Source organism: Zalophus californianus, chromosome 1 (assembly GCF_009762305.2).
Source record: "Zalophus californianus isolate mZalCal1 chromosome 1, mZalCal1.pri.v2, whole genome shotgun sequence".
NCBI classification, from domain to species: Eukaryota; Metazoa; Chordata; class Mammalia; order Carnivora; family Otariidae; genus Zalophus; species Zalophus californianus.
Window position 1 is genome coordinate 150544512 of NC_045595.1, and position 22725 is coordinate 150567236.

General features: G+C 36.9%; 1 protein-coding gene across 1 annotated transcript in view; it reads left to right on the plus strand.

Annotated features, from left to right (window-relative positions):
• POLQ (DNA polymerase theta) overlaps positions 1-22725 on the plus strand; it is a 133840-nt gene that overhangs the window by 77559 nt on the left and 33556 nt on the right. The window contains exons 20-24 of the mRNA XM_027585028.2: positions 9612-9805; positions 13520-13657; positions 14859-15033; positions 17662-17788; positions 18406-18527. Coding sequence (XP_027440829.2) covers positions 9612-9805; positions 13520-13657; positions 14859-15033; positions 17662-17788; positions 18406-18527 — 756 coding nt within the window. The remainder of the gene's footprint in view (positions 1-9611; positions 9806-13519; positions 13658-14858; positions 15034-17661; positions 17789-18405; positions 18528-22725) is intronic.

Below are 22725 nucleotides of genomic sequence, written 5' to 3' on the forward strand. Positions count from 1 at the left end.
CGCTGAGCCCATACCCCGCCACAGGGGGCAGGGCAACTCTGCCCAAACAGGATTGCCTGAGTAACAGTGCTGCAGGCCCCTCCTCCAGAAGACAGGCTGGGAAAACAAGAGGCCAGCAGCCCTAAGGTCCCTAGAAAACAGGTGCATCTTGCTTGGCTTGTGGTCAATAATTTGGACTCTATACATTCTCTCAAACACCCATAACAGAATGACTAGGAGGAGGAACCCCCAAAATAGGAAAGACTCAGAGATTATGACTTATGCCACAGATTTACAAATGGATTCAGATATAACCAAGATGTAGGAGATGAAATTCAAACTAGCAATTGTGAAGACAATGGCTAGAATGAAGAAATCAATTAAAGGCAACATAGAGTCTCTAAGGGCAGAAATGAAACCTGATTGTCAGAATTTAAAAATGCTATCAATGAGATCCAATCTAATCTAGATAATCTAACAATTAGGGTAAGCAAGGCAGAAGAACAAATTAGTGACCTGGAAGACCATTTAATAGATAAAAAGGAAAAAGAGGAGGTCAGGGAAAAACAACTCAGAATCCATGAAAATAGAATCAGGGAAATAAGTGACACCATGAAGTGTTCCAATGTCAGAATTATTGGGATCCTTGAGGGGGTAGAGAGAGAGAGAGGACTAGAAGATATATTTGAGCAAATGGTGGCTGAGAACTTCCCTAATCTGGGGAATGAAACAAACATCGTGTCCTAGAGGCAGAGAGGACCCCTCCCAAGATCAAGGAAAACAGGCCAACACCCCGGCATGTAATAGTAAAACTCGCAAATCTTAGAACCAAGGAAACCACCTTCACGGCAGTTAGGGGGAAGAGATTCCTTACATACAGAGGGAGGAACATCAGAGTAATGTCAGAGCTATCCACAGAGACCTGGCGAGCCAGAAAGGCCTGGCAAGCCAGAAAGGCCTGGCAAGACATAGTCAGGGTACTAAACAAGAAGAACATGCAGCCAAGAATACTTTATCCGGCAAGACTGTCATTTAGAATGGATGGAGAGATGCAGAGCTTCCAAGACCGGCAGAAACTGAAAGAATATGTGACCACTAAGCCGGCCTTGCAAGAAATATTATGGGGGGTTCTATAGAAGGAGAAAGACCCCAAGAGTGATATAGAACAGAAATTTACAGAGACAATCTATAGAAACAAGGTCTTCACAGGCAACATGATGACAATAAATTCATATCTTTCAATAATCAGTCTCAACGTGAATGGCCTAAATACTCCCATAAAACGGCACAGGGTTGCAGATTGGATAAAAAGACAGGACCCATCCATATGCTGTCTACAAGAGACTCATTTTGAACCTAAAGATACATCCAGACTGAAAGTGAAGGGATAGAGATCCAGAAAGACACTGTTATCATTCTTAAAGGGTCTATCCAATAAGAAGATCTAACAATTGTAAATATCTATGCCCCCAACATGGGAGCAGCCATCTACATAAGCCAACTGTTAACCAAAATAGTCATATTGATAACAATACGTTAATTGTAGGAGACCTCAGTACTCCATTCTCAGCAATAGACAGATCATCTAAGCAGAAAATCAAAGAAACAAGAGCTTTGAATGACACACTGGACCAGATGGACCTTATAGATAATATACAGAACATTCCACCCTAGAACAACAGAATACTCATTTTTCTCGAGCACACACAGAACTTTCTCCAGAAGTTCTATTCGCCAGAATGGACCACATACTGGGTCACAAATTAGGTCTCAACTGATACCAAAAGATTGAGATTATTCCCTGCATATTCTCAGACCATAATGCTTTAAAACGGGAATTCAATCACAAGAAAAAATTTGGCAGAAATTCACACACTTGGAAGCTAAAAACCACTCTGCTCAAGAATGTTTGGGTCAACCAGGAAATCGAAGAAGAACTTAAACAATTCATGGAAACCAGTGAGAACAAAAACACATCAGTCCAAAACCTATGGGATACTGCAAAGGTGGTTCTAAGGGGGAAATACATAGCCATCCAAGCCTCACTCAAAAAAACAGAAAAATCTCGAATTCACCAACTAACTCTACACCTTAAAGAACTAGAGAAAAAGCAACAAACAATGCCTAAACAACGCATTAGAAGGGAAATAATTAAGATTAGAGCAGAGATCAATGAGTTAGAAACCAGAAACACAGTAGATCAGATCAATGAAACTAGAAGCTGGTTCTTTGAAAGAATTAATAAGATCGATAAACCACAGGCCAGACTTATCAGAAGAAAAGAGAAAGGACCCAAATTAATAAAATTATGAATGAAAGGGGAGAGATCCAGACTAACACCAAGGAAATAGAAACAATTATTAGAAATTATTATCAACAACTCTATGCCAGTAAACTGAGCAATCTGGATGAAATGGATGCCTTCCTGGAAATCTATAAACTGCCAAGACTGAAACAGGAAGAAACGGACAACCTGAATAGGCCAATAACCAGTAACGAGATTGAAGCAGTGATCAAAAACCTCCCCAAAACACAAGAGTCCAGGGCCTGATGGATTCCCTGGGGAATTCTACCAAACATTCAAAGAAGAAATAATACCTATTCTCCTGAAGCTGTTTCAAAAAATAGAAACAGAAGGAAAGCTTCCAGACTCGTTCTATGAGGCCAGCATTACCTTAATCCCCAAACCAGGCAAAGACCCCATCAAAAAGAATTTCAGACCAATATCCCTGATGAATATGGATTCCAAAATCCTCAACAAAATCCTAGCTAATAGGATCCAACACTACATTAAAAAGATCACCCACCACGACCAAGTGGGATTTATCCCCAGGATGCAAGGGTGGTTCAACATTTGCAAATCAATCAATGTGACAGAACACATACTAAGAGGAGAGGGAAGAACATATGGTCCTCTCAATTGATGCAGGAAAAGCATTTGACAAAATACAGCATCCTTTCCTGATTAAAACTCTTCAGAGTATAGGGATAGAGGGAACATTCCTCAAGTTTATAAAATCCATCTATGAAAAACCCACAGCAAATATCATCCTCAATGGGGAAAAGCTGAGAGCCTTTCCCTTAAGATCAGGAACACGTCAAGGATGCCCACTCTTGCCACTATTTTCAACATAGTACTAGAAGTCTTAGCAACAGCAATCAGACAACAAAAAGACATAAAAAGGTATTCAGATTGGCAAAGAAGTCAAACTGTCTCTTTTTGCAGATGACATGATACTTTATGTGGAAAACCCAAAAAACTCCACCCCCAAATTACTAGAACTCATACAGTAAGTCAACAATGTGGCAGGATGCAAAACCAATGCACAGAAATCCGTTACTTTCTTATACACTAACGATGCAACTGTAGAAACAAATTAGAGAAACAATTCCATTTACTATAACACCAAAAACCATCAGATACCTCGGAATAAACCTAACCAAAGAGGTAAAGGATCTATACTCTAGGAACTACAGAACACTCATGAAAGAAATTGAAGAAGACACAAAAAGATGGAAAAACATTCCATGCTCATGGATCGGAAGAATAAACATTGTTAAAATGTCTATGCTACCCAGAGCAATCTATACCTTCAATGCCATCCTGATCAAAATTCCAATGACATTTTTCAAAGTGCTGGAACAAACAATCCTAAAATTTGTATGGAATCAGAAAAGACCCCAAATCACCAAGCAAATGTTGAAAAAGAAAAACAAAGCTGGGGGCATCACATTGCCCGATCTCAAGCTGTATTACAAAGCAGTGATCACCAAGATAGCATGGTACTTGCACAAAAACAGACATATAGACCAATGCAACAGAATAGAGAACCCAGATATGTACCCTCAACTCTGTGGTCAAATAATCTTCAACAAAGCAGGAAAAAATATGCAATGGAAAAAGACAGTCTCTTCAATAAATGGTGCTGGGAAAATTGGACAGCCACATGCAGAAGAATGAAACTCGACCATTCTCTAACACCATACACAAAGATGAACTCAAAATGGATGAAAGACCTCAATGTGAGACAGGAATCCATCAAAATCCTAGAGGAGAACATAGGCAGTAACCTCTTTGACATCGGCCACAGCAACTTCTTTCGAGTTACCTCTCCAAAGGCTAGTGAAACAAAAGCAAAAATGAACTTTTGGGACGTCATCAAGATAAATAGCTTCTGCACAACAACGGAAACAGTCAACAAAACAAAGAGGCAACCCACAGAATGGGAGAAGACAAATGACACTACAGATAAAGGGCTGGTATCCAGGATCTATAAAGAACTTCTCAAACTCAACACCCAAAAAACAAATAATCAAGTCAAAAAAATAGGCAGAAGGTATGAACAGACACTTCTCCGAAGAAGACATACAAATGGCATACAACAGACACATGAAAAAATGTTCATCATCATTAGCCATCAGGGAAATTCAAATCAAAACCACATTGAGATACCACTTTACACCAGTTAGAATGGCAAAAATTGACAAGGCAAGAAACGAATGTTGGAGAGGTTGTGGAGAAAGGGGAACCCTCTTACACTGTTGGTGGCAATGCAAGTTGGTACAGCCACTTTGGAAAACAGTGTGGAGGTGCCTCAAAAAATTAAAAATAGAGCTACCCTATGACCCAGCAATTGCACTCCTGGGTATTTATCCTGAAGACACAGATGTAGTGAAAAGAAGGGTCATATGCACCCCAATGTTCATAGCAGCAATGTCCGCAATAGCCAAACTGTGGAAAGAGCCGAGATGCCCTTCAACAGATGAATGGATAAAGAAGATGTGGTCCATATATACAGTGGAATATTACTCAGCCATCAGAATGGATGAATAAATCAACATGGATGGAACTGGAGGAGATTATGCTAAGTGAAATAAGTCAAGCAGAGGAAGTCAATTATCATATGGTTTCACTTATTTGTGGAACCTAAGGAATAGCATGGAGGACATTAGGAGAAGGAAGGGAAAATGAAGGGGGAGAAATCAGAGGGAGAGATGACCCGTGAGAGACTATGGACTCTGAGAAAGAAACTGAGGGTTTTAGAGGGGAGTGGGGTGGGGGGATGGGTTAGCCCGGTGATGGGTAGTAAGTAGGGCATGTACTGCATGGAGCACTGGGTGTTATACGAAAACAATGAATCGTGGATCACTACGTCAAAAACTAATGATGTATGGTGACTAACATAACATAATAAAATAAAATAAAATAAAAAAACCCTAATCTGTCATGGAATTTAAAAAGTGACGTATTATCTTTTTAGAACTTTAGTTATTTCTCTAACAAAGGATATTCATGTGAATCTTTTTTTATGTCATGATAAATAGCATGGATTTATTGTGCAGTCTGCTGGCTGCACAAGAGTAATTACCTTGACTTCAGAGAGCATATCATATGCTTATGGTAGAAATGATGAAGTGGAACAAAGTTGATTTCATTGTGAGAAGATTTAAACCATGAATTTATTGGCTGATTAATAAATACTAGAAACAACAGATCGATGAATTTGCCCAGACCAGGTTTGAATCTGGGCTGTATTACTTTTATTAGTGAGAGGCCTTGGGCAAGCTACTGACACTCTTTAAATGTTTCTTATAATGTTATAAATATTAAATGAGAGAGAACTTAACGCAGTTTTGCCAGTTTAGACACTCATTACTGTGTTAGATGATGATGATGATCATGATTTTTACGACTAGCATAAGCCCTCTGTGCTAATAGTAATGTTCTCCCCAGCATCACTGGAGTAGAATAATACAAAGATCAAACGGAGTTGTCTGTTGTTGTAGGAGAGTTGCTTAAGAGATGTTAATTAGCAGCTCTTGAATGTGCACTGAAATATTTCAAACCAGCTTCTCTAAGCCAACGTAGGCAGGCCAAGGAATTGGAGTACATGGTACAGATGCCACAGGACTGCTTCTACGTTCATGGGCGATAATGCTGAATGAACACAGCTCCCTTTCCCTCTCAGTTGGCTTTGTCTGCCCTTAGGATCTAACATTTGGTGAGGGTGATATGGATTAGTCTGTAACTTTTTATGAACATTTGTTGCCCATTATCAAAATTAAAAACTTTCAGTATCTTCGGGAGGGAAATTTCCCACTCTTAAAAAGATAGTTTTTCACCTACAGGAAAATGAAATTATGGTTCCAGAAAAGTATAAGAAACCCTCTAGATTTGTTATTTTTAACTTTTACAATTTCACTGTGCCTTGAAAACTCCTTTTTTAGGCAAATTTTCAAAAGTGGGTGGCCATGAGGTATTAAATGCATTCTTTTGGACAGTGCAGAGTCTTTCTTATTCAAAGAGTCCATAGAATTGAAGTGCATTGAAATAAAGTTTTTAGAGAGAATGTAAACAACTGTCAAATTTTGTTTGGAAATAATTATTTCAGAATATTCTTGAAGGATCTCCAAAATCTTTTTCTTTTTCTTTTCTCATTCTCTTGCCTGTTGGGTGGGTATGTTTTGGCAGCTGACTTTTTCCCACTAGAGAGCTGATTTTTGCTTGGGTGTGACTAAATTTTAATAACAATGTGACTTTGCTCAGTGTGACTCAGGACCAAGTATCCTGTTCTTTTCACATGGGTCAATTATGTCCTTTCTAGAGTGGGTTGAACATAGATGATTTTCTTTTTTCTTTTTTTTTTTAAAGATTTTATTTATTTATTTGAGAGAGAGAATGAGATAGAGAGACAGCATGAGAGGGGGAAGGGTCAGAGGGAGAAGCAGATTCCCTGCTGAGCAGGGAGCCCGATGTGGGACTCGATCCCGGGACTCCAGGATCATGACCTGGTAGAGTTTGCCTATAAACTTTCTTGTGGAAATATTTTTAACTATTACTTTGATTTCTTACAGTTGTAAGATTATTCAATTATATCTTTATGTTTTGGTGAACCATGTTTTTATTATATTGTTATTATATAATATACTTTTGTTATAATCTATATTTTTTAATAATTACCTCTTTCATCTAGATTTTCAAATTTATTGTCATTAAGCTATTGCTAATTTTTTAATACATCTGTGGTTTATCTATTATGTTGTCTTTTTCTTTCACCATATTTATTGTTTAATCTTAATAGACGTTTATCCAATTTTTCAGTATTTTCAAAGAACCAACTTTTGCCTTTGATTTTTAGCTCTGCTGACTTTATTTTGTAGCCCTTTTTCTAAATTCATAAGTGTGACACTAAACTCATTAGTTTTCAAATAATTCTTTTCTTTTCTAATTGAGGTATAAAAGGCTATAAATTTCCCTCAAAGCTCTCCTTGCATTGTATCTTAAAAATTTTACATGTAATGTTTTCATTTTATCTTAAATATTAACATTTTCTGTTTTGACATTTTTGACATAAGTTATTTAGAAGATTGTTTTTCAATTTCCAAATATTTGGAAATGTTTTATTTTGTAATTTTTAATATTCAAACTTATTTGTATTGTGGTTAAAAAAACATGATTATGTAATACCCATTCTTTGAAATTTTTGGAGTTGTTTTACAACCTAAATCCTGAACTATGTGTAAATGTTCTTTGTATATATAAGAGAATGTATATTCTAGTTCTGGATGCAGAACTTTATAAATGTCTATTAAGTCAAGGTTATTGTTTAAAACTTTTGTATCTAATTTTCACTGTAGTTCAATCAATTTTAACTATATTTTAACTATATATTTTGAGACCATTTTATTAGATGCATACATATTTAAAATTGATTTATCTTCCTGATGAATTAAACCTATCTATATTATGAGCAGCTCTAGCACTAATATGACTTTTAAATCTTAGTCTGTTTTCTGGAATTGATATGGCAGCATCAACTTTCTTTTAATATTTGCCTCATATTTTCTTCTATCCCTTTTAACCTTTCTAGGTCCTTATGCTTTAGATGTGTGTTATAAACAAAGCATAGCTTATTCATTTATTTTTCAAACTTAGCAATTTTTTTTACAATTTTACCAGCTTATTGTGATTTTTGATATTTGTATATTTTCCTACTGTTTTACTTTGTTTCTATTCATCTTTTTTATTTTGTAAATAGTTTACTCATTACTGTGCTCTGTATTCTGTTCTAATGAATCTATATCTGCGATTCTTATGGGTCTAAATCTGCCATTTGTTGTTTCTGCTGTATATTACTTGTATTTCTTTGCTATCATGTATGTTTCATATTCTTTGTGAGTTCATGTAGGATTTGATCAGTGGAGCCCTGCAGGCCTAACTTGGGGAAAGCCTTCCTCAAGAAAGGTTTTGCTCCTTACCAAAGTACACCACATCCAAGGACCACATTATCCTCCCTTGAGAGTTTTGGTTCAGAACAGAAGTCTGAGAATTAGCTTCTCCTCCTGTTGCTGTTCTGAAGATCTATATCCCCTCAACCTTTTGGCTGTAGGATTTCATTCCTATGACAGTACTGCTCCTTCCTACTGCCTAAGGATATAGGCTTGCTCCCTGTCACTCTGACTTTGTGCTGCTTTTACTGTTCTTGTTCTGACCCTAGTTCCTGATTTCTCTGGTTCCACATCCCATGAATTTCTGCTCTGCGTCCAGGTCTTTAAAGCCAGGCTCTGACTGCCTGTTAATTCCTCCTATTAGAGGCCAGTAGCTCTCACTTGTTTATTTGCTTTTGGTGGGGGTTGTGGGTGTCCCTGGACATTTCTCCTGCTGGTTGAGACCAGCAATGCCTCAAAGAATGTATGCATGTGGAGCTGGGGTGGGCAGGCCAGGGTTGCTCAGAGTCCTTGTGATCCATAGTACTGGAAGCTGAAGTCTTTGGTATGGATTTTTTCTTAATGATTTAGGACAATATTTCCCAGAGTGCATTCTATGGACATGTACTTTTCAGGATGTTAATAAGTGTTACATAAAATAAAGGTTTTGTAGTCAAATAATTTCAGATTTTCAGTTAAATAGTCATCGTTGCTTCAGGTCTTCTCAGAGCCTTTACTAAATTAACAGGCATCATGAATATCCAAAAGCAGTATGTAAATACTGGAACTCACAGTGCACAGTGTCTCTCAATTCCACCCTTTTCGTAGAGTATCTTTGAGACTAATATTTCAATGACCGTACTGGAAAAACTGATATAGAATGACTACTCTGTTGAGAAGTGTCAGCAGATAGAAAAATACTCTGATTCTTACTTCAGGAATCTTTTTCTTTATTCTTTGGTAAGAGCATTGGAAAATAAGAAACCTCCATTTTTAGTTCTTTGTGCAAGCATGCATATCATGGAACCAGGAATATTGGAAATAATTTCAGGAGATTAACTCATTATAGTCAGTTTAGCAAATAAGATTGGCTCTCTTGCTCTCGCCAAGAGTAGAAGCAGAAACATTATCTTGGGAGAAATGCAGCTTCTTGTAATCCAGACTATTCACAAGTCTGGATTACAGTTTTTCCACTCTCGATGTAGACAAGGGTAGTAGTCTAGTGCTGAAGTAGAAAAGTAGGAAGTACTTTAATGCCTTTCCTTGTTGGCCTGAGAGTCCTGCTCAGGAGACTGGATCTTGAAGAATAGCTTGGATAGCATCTCTGAATTTGCTCAGAAAAATTCCATGTTTGTTTAGGTAATGATGCTAATCTAGTCACTTAACTGGTGAATTAATGTTTTAGTTTTCTTTTTTTCTTCCAGATGTTTTCTATAAAGTGGAAATGCCTTCTCAGTATTGCTTGGCTTTGCTAGAGCTAAATGGAATTGGCTTTAGTACTGCAGAATGTGAAAGTCAGAAACACATAATGCAAGCCAAGCTGGATGCAATCGAGACTCAGGCCTATCAACTAGCCGGACACAGTTTTTCCTTCACCAGTTCAGATGACATCGCTGAGGTTGTATCATGGGAATGGGGAATTTTAGAGTTAAAAATTATTTTTGTGTGTGTGTATGTGTTTGTATTTCCTAAATGTGTTTGCCTAAACACCAAAGATCAGTTAAAAAAGTTTTAGTTATCAGAGTACTTTGGAGATAGAGTATTCTAGCTTCTAATTTATAAGTTATACTTGTGTTTATGAAATAGGAAGGTGGTAAAAAAGCCTCCTAGAATGTATGCTCCATGAGATTTGCCTAGGACAGCGGAGGTACTCCGTGAATGTTTGTTAAACGAAAGATCCATAGTGGTTGTTATATAACAGTGTAGTTGTTTCTCCATGAAGTTAGTAAATTCATGATCTCCCCCCGCTTCCTTACCCCAAAATCCTTTTTTGGAACATAAAATAAGATGTCTTTCTCAGTTGTTAATGAAAAAGGAATTTTTGGGATTGTTTGCTTTTTTAAACCTAAATAAGATTTTTATAAACTTAACATAAATTTGGACACACTTTATCTTATTTTTATTTTCAAATGTTGGCGTTCTATTCTTTCCTCTCCTCACACTCCACAAAGGGTGGTTGGGTTGTTGTGGAAGGGTTACAAGTACAGGGTGGGTACTTATACTTGACAGCATTGAAGTTCAGGTGTCTTGTCAATGCAATTCAGTAACGTAGCATGTTGTGAAGATCATAGACTTTCAAGCCAGACTTCCTGGGTTTGAACCCTATCTCCTCCACTTATTAACCCTGTAACCCTGGGGCAATACATCAACTCTTTGTATCTCAATTTCTACATCAATAAAGTGGGTTATAATACAAATACCTCACAGAGTTGTGAGGAATGAATGATGAATGTTAAACACTTAGAATAGTGCCCATCTCATAGTAAATGCTCAATAAATGTTACATATACTCATAAAAAATGCCCTTTTTTTAAGCCACAGGGTTATATGTTTAAAAAAAAAATGAGGAATTTTGTTTCTCCAAATCACAGGGTACATGTGTATTGAATTCAGTAGTGCCTTTTTTTTTTTAATATTTTCTTTTGAGTTCTTTAGCTCAGAACTCCCCAACCAATACCCAACTGACTGCACATAAAATTACAGAGGGACCTTATGAAAAACAGAGCTTCCCTGGATTTCAGCACAAGTAGGCTTGGGGCATAGGCAGGAATCCATGCCCTTGTGATTCGGATACTAAGGCCATAGGCCTAGACCAAATTCTGGGCCAGAATAAAAGGCCTTTGATGTTAATGGCTTGTTCTTAAGTCTTCATTTTAAAATGGAAGTTATATTTAAGGTAATCTAACAGTTTCACACATTGACTAGTTAATCCTTGGTGATTTTAAGTGGAATCTTTGAGCTGGGCAGGATATTACTAATCATCTAGAGCTGTGCCATCCAAACAGGAGCCACTAGCCACTTGTGGCTATTTAAATTTAAATTAACTGGGACACCTGGGTGGCAGTTAAGCCTCTGCCTCTGATTCAGGTCATGATCCCAGAGTCCTGGGATTGAGCCCGCATCAGGCTCCTTGCTCAGCAGGGAGTCTGCTTTTCCCTCTGTTTCTGCTGCTCGCCCTGCTTGTGCTCTATCTGACAAAATAAATAAATAAAATCTTTAAAAAATAAATAAATTTAACTTAATTAAAATATATCAATTCAGTTCCTTAGTTGTGTTAGCCACCTTTTAAATGTTCAATAGCCACATGTGGTAAGTGGCTACCATAAAAGGGAGTGCAAATATAGAACACTTTCATTATTGCAGAAAGTTCTTTTGGATGGCACTGGGCTAGAGTGGGGATCAGCAAACTACAGCTTGTGGGCCAGATCTGGCCTGCCACCTGTTTTTGTAAATAAAATTTCATTGAAGCATAGCCACACCTGTTCACTTACTTATTGTCTGTGGCTCTTTTTGGTCTATAATGGCACAGTTGAGAAGTTGTGACAGACAGTAAAACCTGCAAAGCTGAAAATATCGGTTATCCGGCCCTTTTTGGGAAAAATTTGCTGATCCTTGGTCTAGAGGAAAGCATGAATTAGAGAAAAGAAAAAGGACTTTTGAGTTAGAGGACTATGGGTTCTAATTCTTAATTTTTCTATGTTATGGCCATGTAACTTTAAGCAAGTTTCTCCAACTGGCGTAAACTTTTCAGAAGTGTCACAGAATTATTGTGCATATGACATGAGATGACATATGTTAAAGCACCCAGTATGTGACGGCTGACCCATAGTAAGTGCTCAATAAATAGTGCCTCTTGCCCTCATCCAGTTCAACCCCCTCATTTCACAGATGTATTCATTTAAACCTGGAGAGGTAATTTATATGAAGTTTTCACAATTAATTCTGAAGGTTTCACCAAAAACAGAAATCTAGGATAAAGAGCTTATAAATATGTAACTTCAGATCTTTGAGTTGTCCTAATTATGGTAGGTCTCTCTTTCTGGGATTGTTGATTTATTGTTACTTTTAAAAATAATGTTTCATTTTCCTATTTAGTTATTTGATTCTCTTTCCTATCCTGCCATTCATATACTCTTTGATATCTGTACTAGAGTTGCCTGATAAAATACAGGGCATTCAGCTAAATTTGAATTTCAGATAAACAATGAACAATATTTTAATATAAGTATGCCCCATGCAGTTCAAATTTAACTAAGCATCTTATAATTTTATTTGTTATATATGACAACCCTGATCCCTACACATGCAACCCTATATAACACAATTCTTGGGAAAAATAGTTACTAACATCCATAGCAAGCCTCAGTATCTTTCATACCTAAGACTCCAGTTATTCCCACTGTGTAAAATTAGAACCAGATCTTTGTTTCTATCATCACTGCTATTCTACAGAAGCACAGGCATATCTTTCCTTCTACCCCTTGCCCAACTTGTGGCCAATAGATTCTTATATAATGCAAATGATCTTAATTTTTAGGATTATTAGTGGGAAAATAATCCAAGGTTCACTAAGGCCCACTCAGTGTATACGAATGAATGAATGGAGGTAGTAGATAGTATTCTGAATTGCCTGAGTTTCAAACCCTATAAATTGAGCTGGTGATTTTAGGTATACATGGGCTATTCCTTCTGTCCCAGAATGTGGATCCCTGTTCTGTGTAGGCTTAGTTTCTTCAGTAGGTACTTATTATCTACTCTAGCTGTCATTATTGATTGCTGCATTGTGTTGGCCACCTTTTTCTGACTTTTTGTGTCCAGGTTCTCACAGGGCCTAGCCTTATGGTGGTGGAAGTAGATGGCTTTTTGGATCCCTTTCTACCTCAGTGTTCTTTGATTTTTGTGATCATATAATGGCCACAAAGGCTCCTGTGTTGACCCTTGCTGAGACTTAAATGATTGAGCAGCCATGTTGGTTACCATATCAAGGGGTATTTAGGAAAGTTCACAGTCCTCAGAGCAACCTAAAGTCTCAATGTCCATAGCTTATTTATCACTTGTTCAGCACACAGAGTATACGTTCCTGTGTTCTTGACTGTTAAAAAGCCTATTATGGGAATTAATCTTATAGTGCCTAAATTAGGGTATAGACAGGCTACTTGACATACAAATTTTCATTGTCATTATTTATTAAATGTGATAGTTCAATATGTTGTAAAAAATTCTGCCAACCCATGTTGAATTGTATAGATTTTCTCAAATAACTTAAAAATGTTTTGTGAATGACAATGCTTGTGATTTGATTCTTGACTAAAAAAGCATTAATTTCTTGCAGGTTTTATTTTTGGAATTGAAGTTACCACCAAATGGAGAAATAAAAAACCAAAGCAGCAAGAAAACTTTGGGTTCTACCAGAAGAGGGAATGACAATGGACGCAAGCTAAAGCTGGGCAAACAGTACAGCACTAGTAAGGTACTCTTTGGGACAGTTACAGGGCAGAATTTGAATGACTTTTAGCATTTTCGTGTCTTGAAAGGATGCTGATGAAGTCAAGATCCAGCATAGCCCACCATTTGAATGTATCCAGATAAAAACAAATTGGTTTGTGGTTCGGCTCCCTGCCAAAACTGCAGAGACATTCCATCATGGAAAATCTGGACCAAAATCTAATTTAGCAGTTGTGTCCTTCCTATTATTAAAACAGTATAATGGTTTATGAACTCAGACCTATAGACATTATTTAATTACTGACATCTGCTACTCTTGGACTTCAAGTATAATATAATTTGTATAGTATAGGAACATGGATAAAGGTGTGGAAGAATTAAAAAAGGAAAAAACCCAGCCATTACAAATAAAAACATTTTTTTTCAATTATAGAGCAAAATAGTAAGTTTTCCATGAGTTTAAGAATCTAATTTCAAAGTAAAAGTACAAATTACAATCCATGGAAACTGTACGCTTGGGAGAGAAGAGAGAAAAGGCTTATTGTTACATTTTTACTGAATGAATTTTCAGTGGAATAATAAGGGTAGAAAATACCACCATAATAGCATGGAAAGAGCATCCAAGTTGCCATTCTGTAGAATTTTGACCCTACTGTCATTAACTATGACTTTCCTGCTCTAGGGAAGTTTCCACAGTTTCATTCTGTAACAAAACTTTTTGTTTTATCTCACTGGCCCTCTAACCTCACAAGTTCCTATTTCTTAGCAGTTTACTAAAACTCTGTAGCATGGAAAGTTCAAAGTTTTAAAGATTAATGTCTTCTGAATTTCTTGATATGGAAATGATGAAAGTATTAGGGCAAAAGGAAAAAAAAAACATGAGAAACTTCCAATCACCTGAGAATAGAGGAGGAAAATATAGACAAAGGAAGGACATGATACAGATTCTTGGGTGGGGTGAGGGAAGGCGGTTATAGTACCTTGCTAAATTGACATTGATTTGTTTTAAGGTAGATCTAAATTGATACTACTCAGCATTAACATGTTTGCATTTTACCATCTATACTTATTATAGTTTTATCATTATGGTGATTGCCAAAAACCCCAACAGTAATTTTGAGTTGTAGATATAGGAGTTACCAAATTTAATTTTGAGATTATATTATTTACCTAAAAGGGAGCCTAGTTTGCTACGGAATCTGATCTTCATTATATTTCTCTGGCAGGATGTTTTAAATAAATTAAAGGCATTGCATCCTTTACCAGGCTTGATATTAGAGTGGAGAAGAATCACTAACGCTATTACCAAAGTGGTCTTTCCTCTGCAGCGGGAAAAGCGTCTGAATCCTTTTCTTGGAATGGAAAGAATCTATCCTGTATCACAATCACACACTGCTACAGGTAATGAGAAATCTTAAATATGGATAATATCCAATTTTGAAAGAAAACTTTTCATATATAATATTTGCTTATGATGACTGAGGAATTCAAGTGTTAATCATTGGATTCTGTGAAGTTTCATAAACATTTATGAAACACATACTACATCCAAAATATAGATGGATACTAGTTACAGAGATGAGATTTAGTAAGATAGAGTTCCAGCTTTCAAGTACTATATAGAGTAACTGGAATGTCTGAGACTGTACTTTAGATTGATATTTGACTCAGTCATCTTATCTAATTTCAGTCCTAGCCCTCTCCCGAACCTCTTAAGATTCTCCCCAAGATGAATCTAGGTAATGCTGGGGGGCATCTGTATAATAGATGAGTGTCTTATTTTACTTAACCAGAAAAGAGCTGTAGAGCCCTTTGGATGTCTTGTAGCACTCTTGGGGTACATATGAGTGATCTAGAAAGGAAAAAAGCATTCTTCTGCTAGACAGTGCAAAACTAAATATCTGCCAGATACAATGCGCATCGGAAGAAAGGGCAGCATTAAATCTCGTCGGGGAGACAGTTTAGGTTGGTGGTAGAGAAAGTGGGCTTTGCTATCTGACTTTTACGGGTTTAAAATCTTTATTCAAGGTAGCTTTGTGCCTGAGTGTTCTCATGTGTAAAATACAGTAATAATAGTCTTACTTCACCAGGGCATGCTGAGGATTAAATAGGCTAATACATTTAAAATGTTTAGAATAGTGCAGGGCACTTTGTGCGAGCTCCTTACTGGCTGTTGCTGTTATTACAGACGGAGGCACCAGGAGGAGCTGCTTTTTTCTGTGCACGTTTATTCCCTGTTCTAAACAAATTCTTTTCCTTCTTCCGTATTTAGCTAACCTCTTAGTTCACCCTAGCCATTTCTTGCCCTCTTGGTGTTTAAATTTCATTTTGAGACATATGCTAATGATGTAAACTTATGTAAAATAAATCCTTGTTGGTGAAAAACCAAAATCAGCCTAGAGTTTCTAAAGGTGTTGCATTTATCTGTTGCTTATAAAATAGAAAGTAATCAATTCCTTTTTTGTCGTTTGGTTTTCACCATACTATGCCTACATTTAAAGAATATTTTAGAAATACAAACTTACCTAAGCATAGCAAAGCCATTTCATCATTAGAATTCACCTCCATGAAGCTACATTCATGTTTTATAATTTATTTTTGCCCTCTTGTTTGTCTACCAGTGTTAGCCTCATTAATTCAAACAATAGACCTGAATATTAAATATTACTATCGAAAAGAAGATAGTATGCTGAGGCAGCAAGAGACTTGGACTCCTTCTGCTATTGGCTAGTTTTGTAACACTGAGCAGGCCATTTAATGGTAATAAGTATATTAATGGTAATGGTAATAAGTATATTGATATCTGCCATTCATTGAGCACTAATTTTTCTTAAAAGCTAAATAACAAGGACATATATCAGGGGTTTGTTCAGAAAAAGAATATCTGGGGACACCTGGGTGGCTCAGTCATTAAGCGTCTGCCTTCGGCTCAGGTTATGATCCCAGGGTCCTGGGATCGAGTCCCACATTGGGCTCCTTGCTCAGTGTGGAGCCTGCTTCTCCCTCTCCCTCTACTGCTCCCTCTGCTTGTGCTCGCTCTCTCTCTCTGACAAATAAATAAATAAAAATCTTTAAAAAAAAATATCTGAAGTACTTAAAATGTCTGACTCATCAAAAGAAGATGAAATTATATATATTAGCTGGTAGAGAGCCCGTTACAATGAAGAGTATATTATAAAACAGAAGATTTTATAAAACTATATATGTATATATTTACATATATGTATGTATGTAAAAACTGCAATAACAAAATCAATTACCCAGACTTTTTTTGAATAATGCTTATGTGTTTCAGAAAAATTCAACCAATAAGTAAACAAACTGCAAAATATTTGGGGGAAATAAAAGTTATAAGCATTAAATAGCTTTCTCTTTCCTAGAAAGTTCATTAACCTCCTGATTCTAGTCTCCAGCTTTGTCGGGGCTACCATTGGTTCTCTTGATGAGTGAGGATGGTGATGCAGAAAAGCAGCCAGGTGATGTCTAGCAAGTGATGTTCCAGTCACCATGTCTCACTACTCCATCTCCTATAGATTAGCTGGCTCCTTGGGCCCCGGTTGTCCGTTTTCAGCAGTCAGTTGCTCTTCTGCTTCAGATCCTCTCTCTATGTCTTGTGCATTCCTGAGTTTGAAGGTTTTGATAGTCATTTCTCCTAGGATCCATTTGATTAGTCTTTACTCATTAATACCACTGCTAACATTCATATAGTGCTGACATCTGGTATTCATTTTAGCACAGGACGAGTTCAGCTTATCAAATTACTTCTTATCATGGGCTTGTTTTCTAGAGAGCTAGGTTAATATAAAATACATTCTATTTCAGTTGACTCATATATTCACTTGCATTAGGATTGGTCTTGTACTTATTTTATCATCGTTAGATGCATGAACATAATGAAAAATATTTAAATATAAATTTAGTTTAGCAATAGTAGAAAATGCATAATTCAGAAATGCAATTACTGTGAAAATAAATGTCAGATCCCCCCTAACCCCCTCAATTTTCTGTCTTCATTCTGTTTGATTTTAGGACGAATAACCTTTACAGAACCAAATATTCAGAATGTGCCAAGAGATTTTGAGATCAAAATGCCAACACTAGTAGGGGAGAGCCCACCTTCCCAAGACCTAGGCAAACGCCTACTTCCCATGAGCAGGTAGAGGCTATTTCTCTGTATTTGTGTTAATATACTTTTGTGAGTATGAATGGCTCAAAACCAGCCTATTGGATAAAATAATGAAGTTAGTTTAATTTTCTGTTCTGGGCATACACATTTCTATTCTAGGTAGTATCCATTTAAAATCCTGAGTCTGTCTATAAAGAAGCTTGTTGATGGTGAAAGACTGAAAACCTGGGCCACTAATTACATCACTCAGCACGATATGCTTTTCGAACTCAAATGCTAAAAGGAAGAGTTTAACTATGTCAGGAACATCTCCCCCCTTCTGCCTTCCCCAAATACACATTATGGGAAGAAAAAGCATAGATAATTTATATTAGATATGGTCAAAAAGATTTATTGATTTGAGCTAAATGTCAGTAATTGTTTCAGAAGCAGTCTGTGGCAAAAGCTGTTACAGAAATGCCTTACTTCGTGTTTAAATTGAATGTTTGCTAAAAAAAATCTAGTGTCTTTGTTAAGCTTTAAAGTGAGTTTCAAATGAAAAGGTTCTTAAGTTTCCTAGATGGAACTATTGACTACTGAAAAATGAGACCTTTTTCATATATTTGAGACTGCTTCATGTCCAGCTGCTGATGTTGTTTGCCTGGCAGAGGAAGAGATAAGAAGAGCTGTGGCCTCAACCCTGGGCACCGAGCACAGTTGGAGGAGAGAGCCTCAGACAGAGGAATGCCATTTTCAGTCAGCATGCGACATGCCTTTGTGCCTTTCCCAGGTAAGGTGGCTGATGGTTTTTTGAGCTTCTCATTGCTGTGGGAATGGTTTTCAAAGCACTGGTAAAGCCTGCATTATGAATAAGACTCAGAAGTATGCATTGGTCCCTCCATCTTTCCTCTCTTCGATGTGAGCTGTGTTTCCCCTTTATGTTGCCAGGTTGTCAGTCATCATGGTCTTCATGATCTGCTCTGTGGAAAACTGTGGTGTATGCTATTCAGCAGCAGTCTGCTGAAACCATGTTTTGTCTCTCTGACTTGCTTTGCTCTTCTGCCTCTCTCTTCTCCGCACCGCTGTTTCCTATTGCCGGGGTAACCCCCAAGGCTGCCCTCCTCCTGCCTGACCTCTTCTTAGTACTCTGGTCACAGGCTTTTCATGAAAGGTTGGACACTATAAGCTCTAGTCATGAGACATTTGGAAGTCAGGATCTAACTCCCAAATCATCCCTACTATATATAAATATACACATTTGCTCCTTTATCTTCTGCCCCCTGGCAGGTCTGGCCTGAGTGCATTTAACCATCTGAATTGATTTTAATTCTGTCAGAAAATATTCTAAGGGGGAATTTAGGTCTATGTGACAGTGTCACCTGGCTGGTAATTTTCCATTCTCATTTTTAAGTGTGAACTATCAGCACTATATCATCGTAACCATTTTTAAGTGTTCAGTTTTCTAGTATTAAGTACCCATCATGGTAGATTGTGCAACCATCACCACCATCCATCCCCAGAACTTCTTCATCTTCCACAACTAAAACTCTCTATCTATTGAACAGTAACTCTCCCCCCTTCAGTCCCTAGTCCCTGGCAGCCACCATTCTACTTTCTGTCTCTGTGAATTTGACTACTTGAGGTATCTCATATAAGTGGATTATACAGTATATGTCTTTTTGTGTCTGGCTTATTTCACTTAGCATCATGTCTTCAGGTTTCATCCATGTTGTAGTATATGTCAGAACTTCCATTCTTTTTAAGGATGAATAATATTATATGTGTATACTTTATTTTATCTGTTCGTCCATCAATTTATTCTTACCTAAACAATAAAATTGTGTTTAACATGACAATATTTTATACTGCTTTTGTTTATTTTTTTAATTTTGTTGAAATTAAACATATATGGATTAAATCTGAAAATTTCTGTCACTTAAATGTCGTGTTTAGTCCATTTACATCCAAAGTATTTATTGGCATACGGTTGGTTTAACTCTACTGTCTTGTTATTTGTGTTTTATTTATTCTATCTGTTCTTTATTTTTTAAAGCTTTAAATGACTATTTTTTATTGTTCTTTTTTATTTCCTCTATTGTCTTATTAACTATATTTTAGAGTGTACAATATGTATATATCTCTCCCATCACAGACTATCTTCAAATAATCTCACACCACTTCATCTGTAACGTTTTTTTCCATTTTGCCTCTTTTATAATAGATTTCATTTCTATGACTTATAAACTCTACCATATAGTTATTATTTTTGCTTTAAACAGTCTATTATCTTTCAAAGAAATCAAGAAATAAAAAAGTGTCTTTTCTACCTGTCCACTTTTTACCATTTCTGGCACTTTTCATTTCTTGGAGTAATTCAAGGAATCTTGAAGTACTTCCTCCAGAGTACTTCCTTTAAGGTTTCTTGTAATGCAGTTCTGCTGACAGTGATTTATCCCAGCATTCCCATGTCTCTAGATTTCTTTATTTTATCCTCACTTTTGAAAGATCATTTTATGTGACATAAATTTCTAGGTTTACAGTCCTTCTCTTTCAGCACTAACAATGAATCATTGAACACTACATCAAAAACTAATGATGTATGGTCATTAACATAACATAATAAAAAAATAAATATCTCCACTAGCTTCTGGTTTGTATGATTTCTATTGAGAAGTACACCACCATTTTTCTTGCTCCTCCTGTAAGCACAATGTAACTAACTTTTCCCTGGATGCTTTTTAAATTTTGTTATTCAGTTTTAGCAATTTGATTTGGTTGAGAGTCTTTGGGTAGTTTTTCATGCTTTGCTTCTGAGACTTGATTTTGCGGAATATCCTGAGTTGGTTTAGTTTTTTTTTTTTTTTAAATCTATGTGCTTATATTTTTTAGTAACATTTCAACCATTGAAACATTTTCAACCATTATTTCTTGTAATATTTTTTAAAATATTTATTTGAGAGAGAGAGAGGAAGAGCGCATATGTACAAGTGTGGGGGAGGGGAGTGGCAGAGGGAGAGAATCTTCAAGCAGACTCCCCTGCAGAGGGCAGAGCCTCACGCAGGACTTGATCCGATGAGATCATGACCTGAGCTGAAACCAAGAGACGCTTAAACGACTGAGCCACCCAGATGTCCCACTTGTTCATTTCTCTCTCCTCCCTCCTTTCTTCCTATTGCTCCAAATATACATATATGTAATACCACTGGGTACTGCCCCGCAGGTCACTGAAACTTTTTTCTTTTTTATTCCCCCTCCCTGTCTGTCTGTTTGTTTTTATTCTGTGCTACAATATATATTTTCTATTGACTGCTTAATGTTCTTGGATTTCTCTTCTACAGTGTCTAATTGCTGTCACATCCTTCTAGTGACTTTTACACTTCAAATATTGTATTTTTAGCTCTAGAATTTTCATTTGTTTTTTTTTGTCTAGTTTTTATTACCTTATTGCAATTCACTACTTATTACATCATTATATGCATGTTTCTTTAAATTCCTGAACATTATCTATGGTAGCTATTTAAAATTCCATCATCTCTAATTTTGGGGTCATTTTTCTATTGACTAAATATTCTCCTGGTCAGAGTTACATTTTCCTGGTTCTTCATATGTGTAGTATTTTTTGTGTGTGTGCTGGACATTATGGTTGCTACCTTATTGACTCTTGGGATTTTGTAGACTTCATTAATAACATTTTCTTCTGGCAGACAATTAATTTACTTTCACATTCAGCTTGATCATTTTGTGACTTTAAAACTTTGTTAGCAAATGTTTAGAGTGGCCTTTATTCTAGGGCTAGATTAGCCCTGATTGTAAGGTGTGGCCTTGCTGGGGTCTCTACTTGGTGCTCAAGGTATTAACACGGTTTGTCCACTTGGTCTGGTCACGGCTAGAACATCTCTCAACATTCAAGAGGTTGTTTTTCAAGTAGTTGTTCTGCTGACAGCTGTGGGATGGTGGCTGTTACTTTGGTAATAGTTATTTCTTTAGTATTGATTCTTTGCCTCGTTCCCTGAACTTTCTCGCTCCTTTAGTATTGGGTCAAAAATCCAAAGGGATTACTGTGCATATTTGTGGTGCTCCTTTTATGTGCAGCTCCTTTCTCTCCAAATTTCCACAAATTCTAGCCTCCTTAGTAGGCACAAACTAGTCTCTGCTTCCTCAGCTCAGATCATAGTGCTTTGTTTCATCTCTCCTTCCCTGCAATGCGTTCGGGTAAATTCCTCCTTTCAGAAACCTGAGACAGTTGCGTGGCTCACCTCATCGCCTCTCTCCTCCCAGCTTCTTAGAGAATGTAGTCCTGTGCTGTCTATTCTGACATTTGAAAACACTTACTTCATGTATTCTGTCAGTTTTTTGTTATTTATGGCAAGAAGGCCACAAAATTTGTGGTCATTTGTTTTAAATTATTATATATATATTTTTTTAATTTATTTTTTATTATGTTAATCACCATATATTACATCATTAGTTTTTGATGTAGTGTTCCATGATTCATTGTTTGTGTACAACACCCAGTGCTCCATGCAGAATGTGCCCTCCTTAACACCCATCACCAGGCTAACCCATCCCCCCACTCCCTCCCCTCTAAAACCCTCAGTTTGTTTCTCAGAGTCCATAGTCTCTCATGGTTCGTCTCCCCCTCCGATTCCGCCCCCCTTCATTTTTCCCTTCCTACTATCTTCTTTTTTTTTTTTTCTAATGTATTATTTGTTTCAGAGGTACAGGTCTGTGATCCATCAGTCTTCCACAGTTCACAGTGCTCACCATAGCACATACTCTCCCCAATGTCTGTCACCCAGCCACCCCATCCCTCCCACCCCCCACCACTCCAGCAACCCTCAGTTTGTTTCTTGAGATTAAGAATTCCTCATATCACTGAGATCATATGATACATGTCTTTCTCTGATTGACTTATTTCGCTCAGCATAGTACCCTCTAGTTCCATCCACGTCATTGCAAATGGCAAGATTTCGTTTTTTTATGTCTGC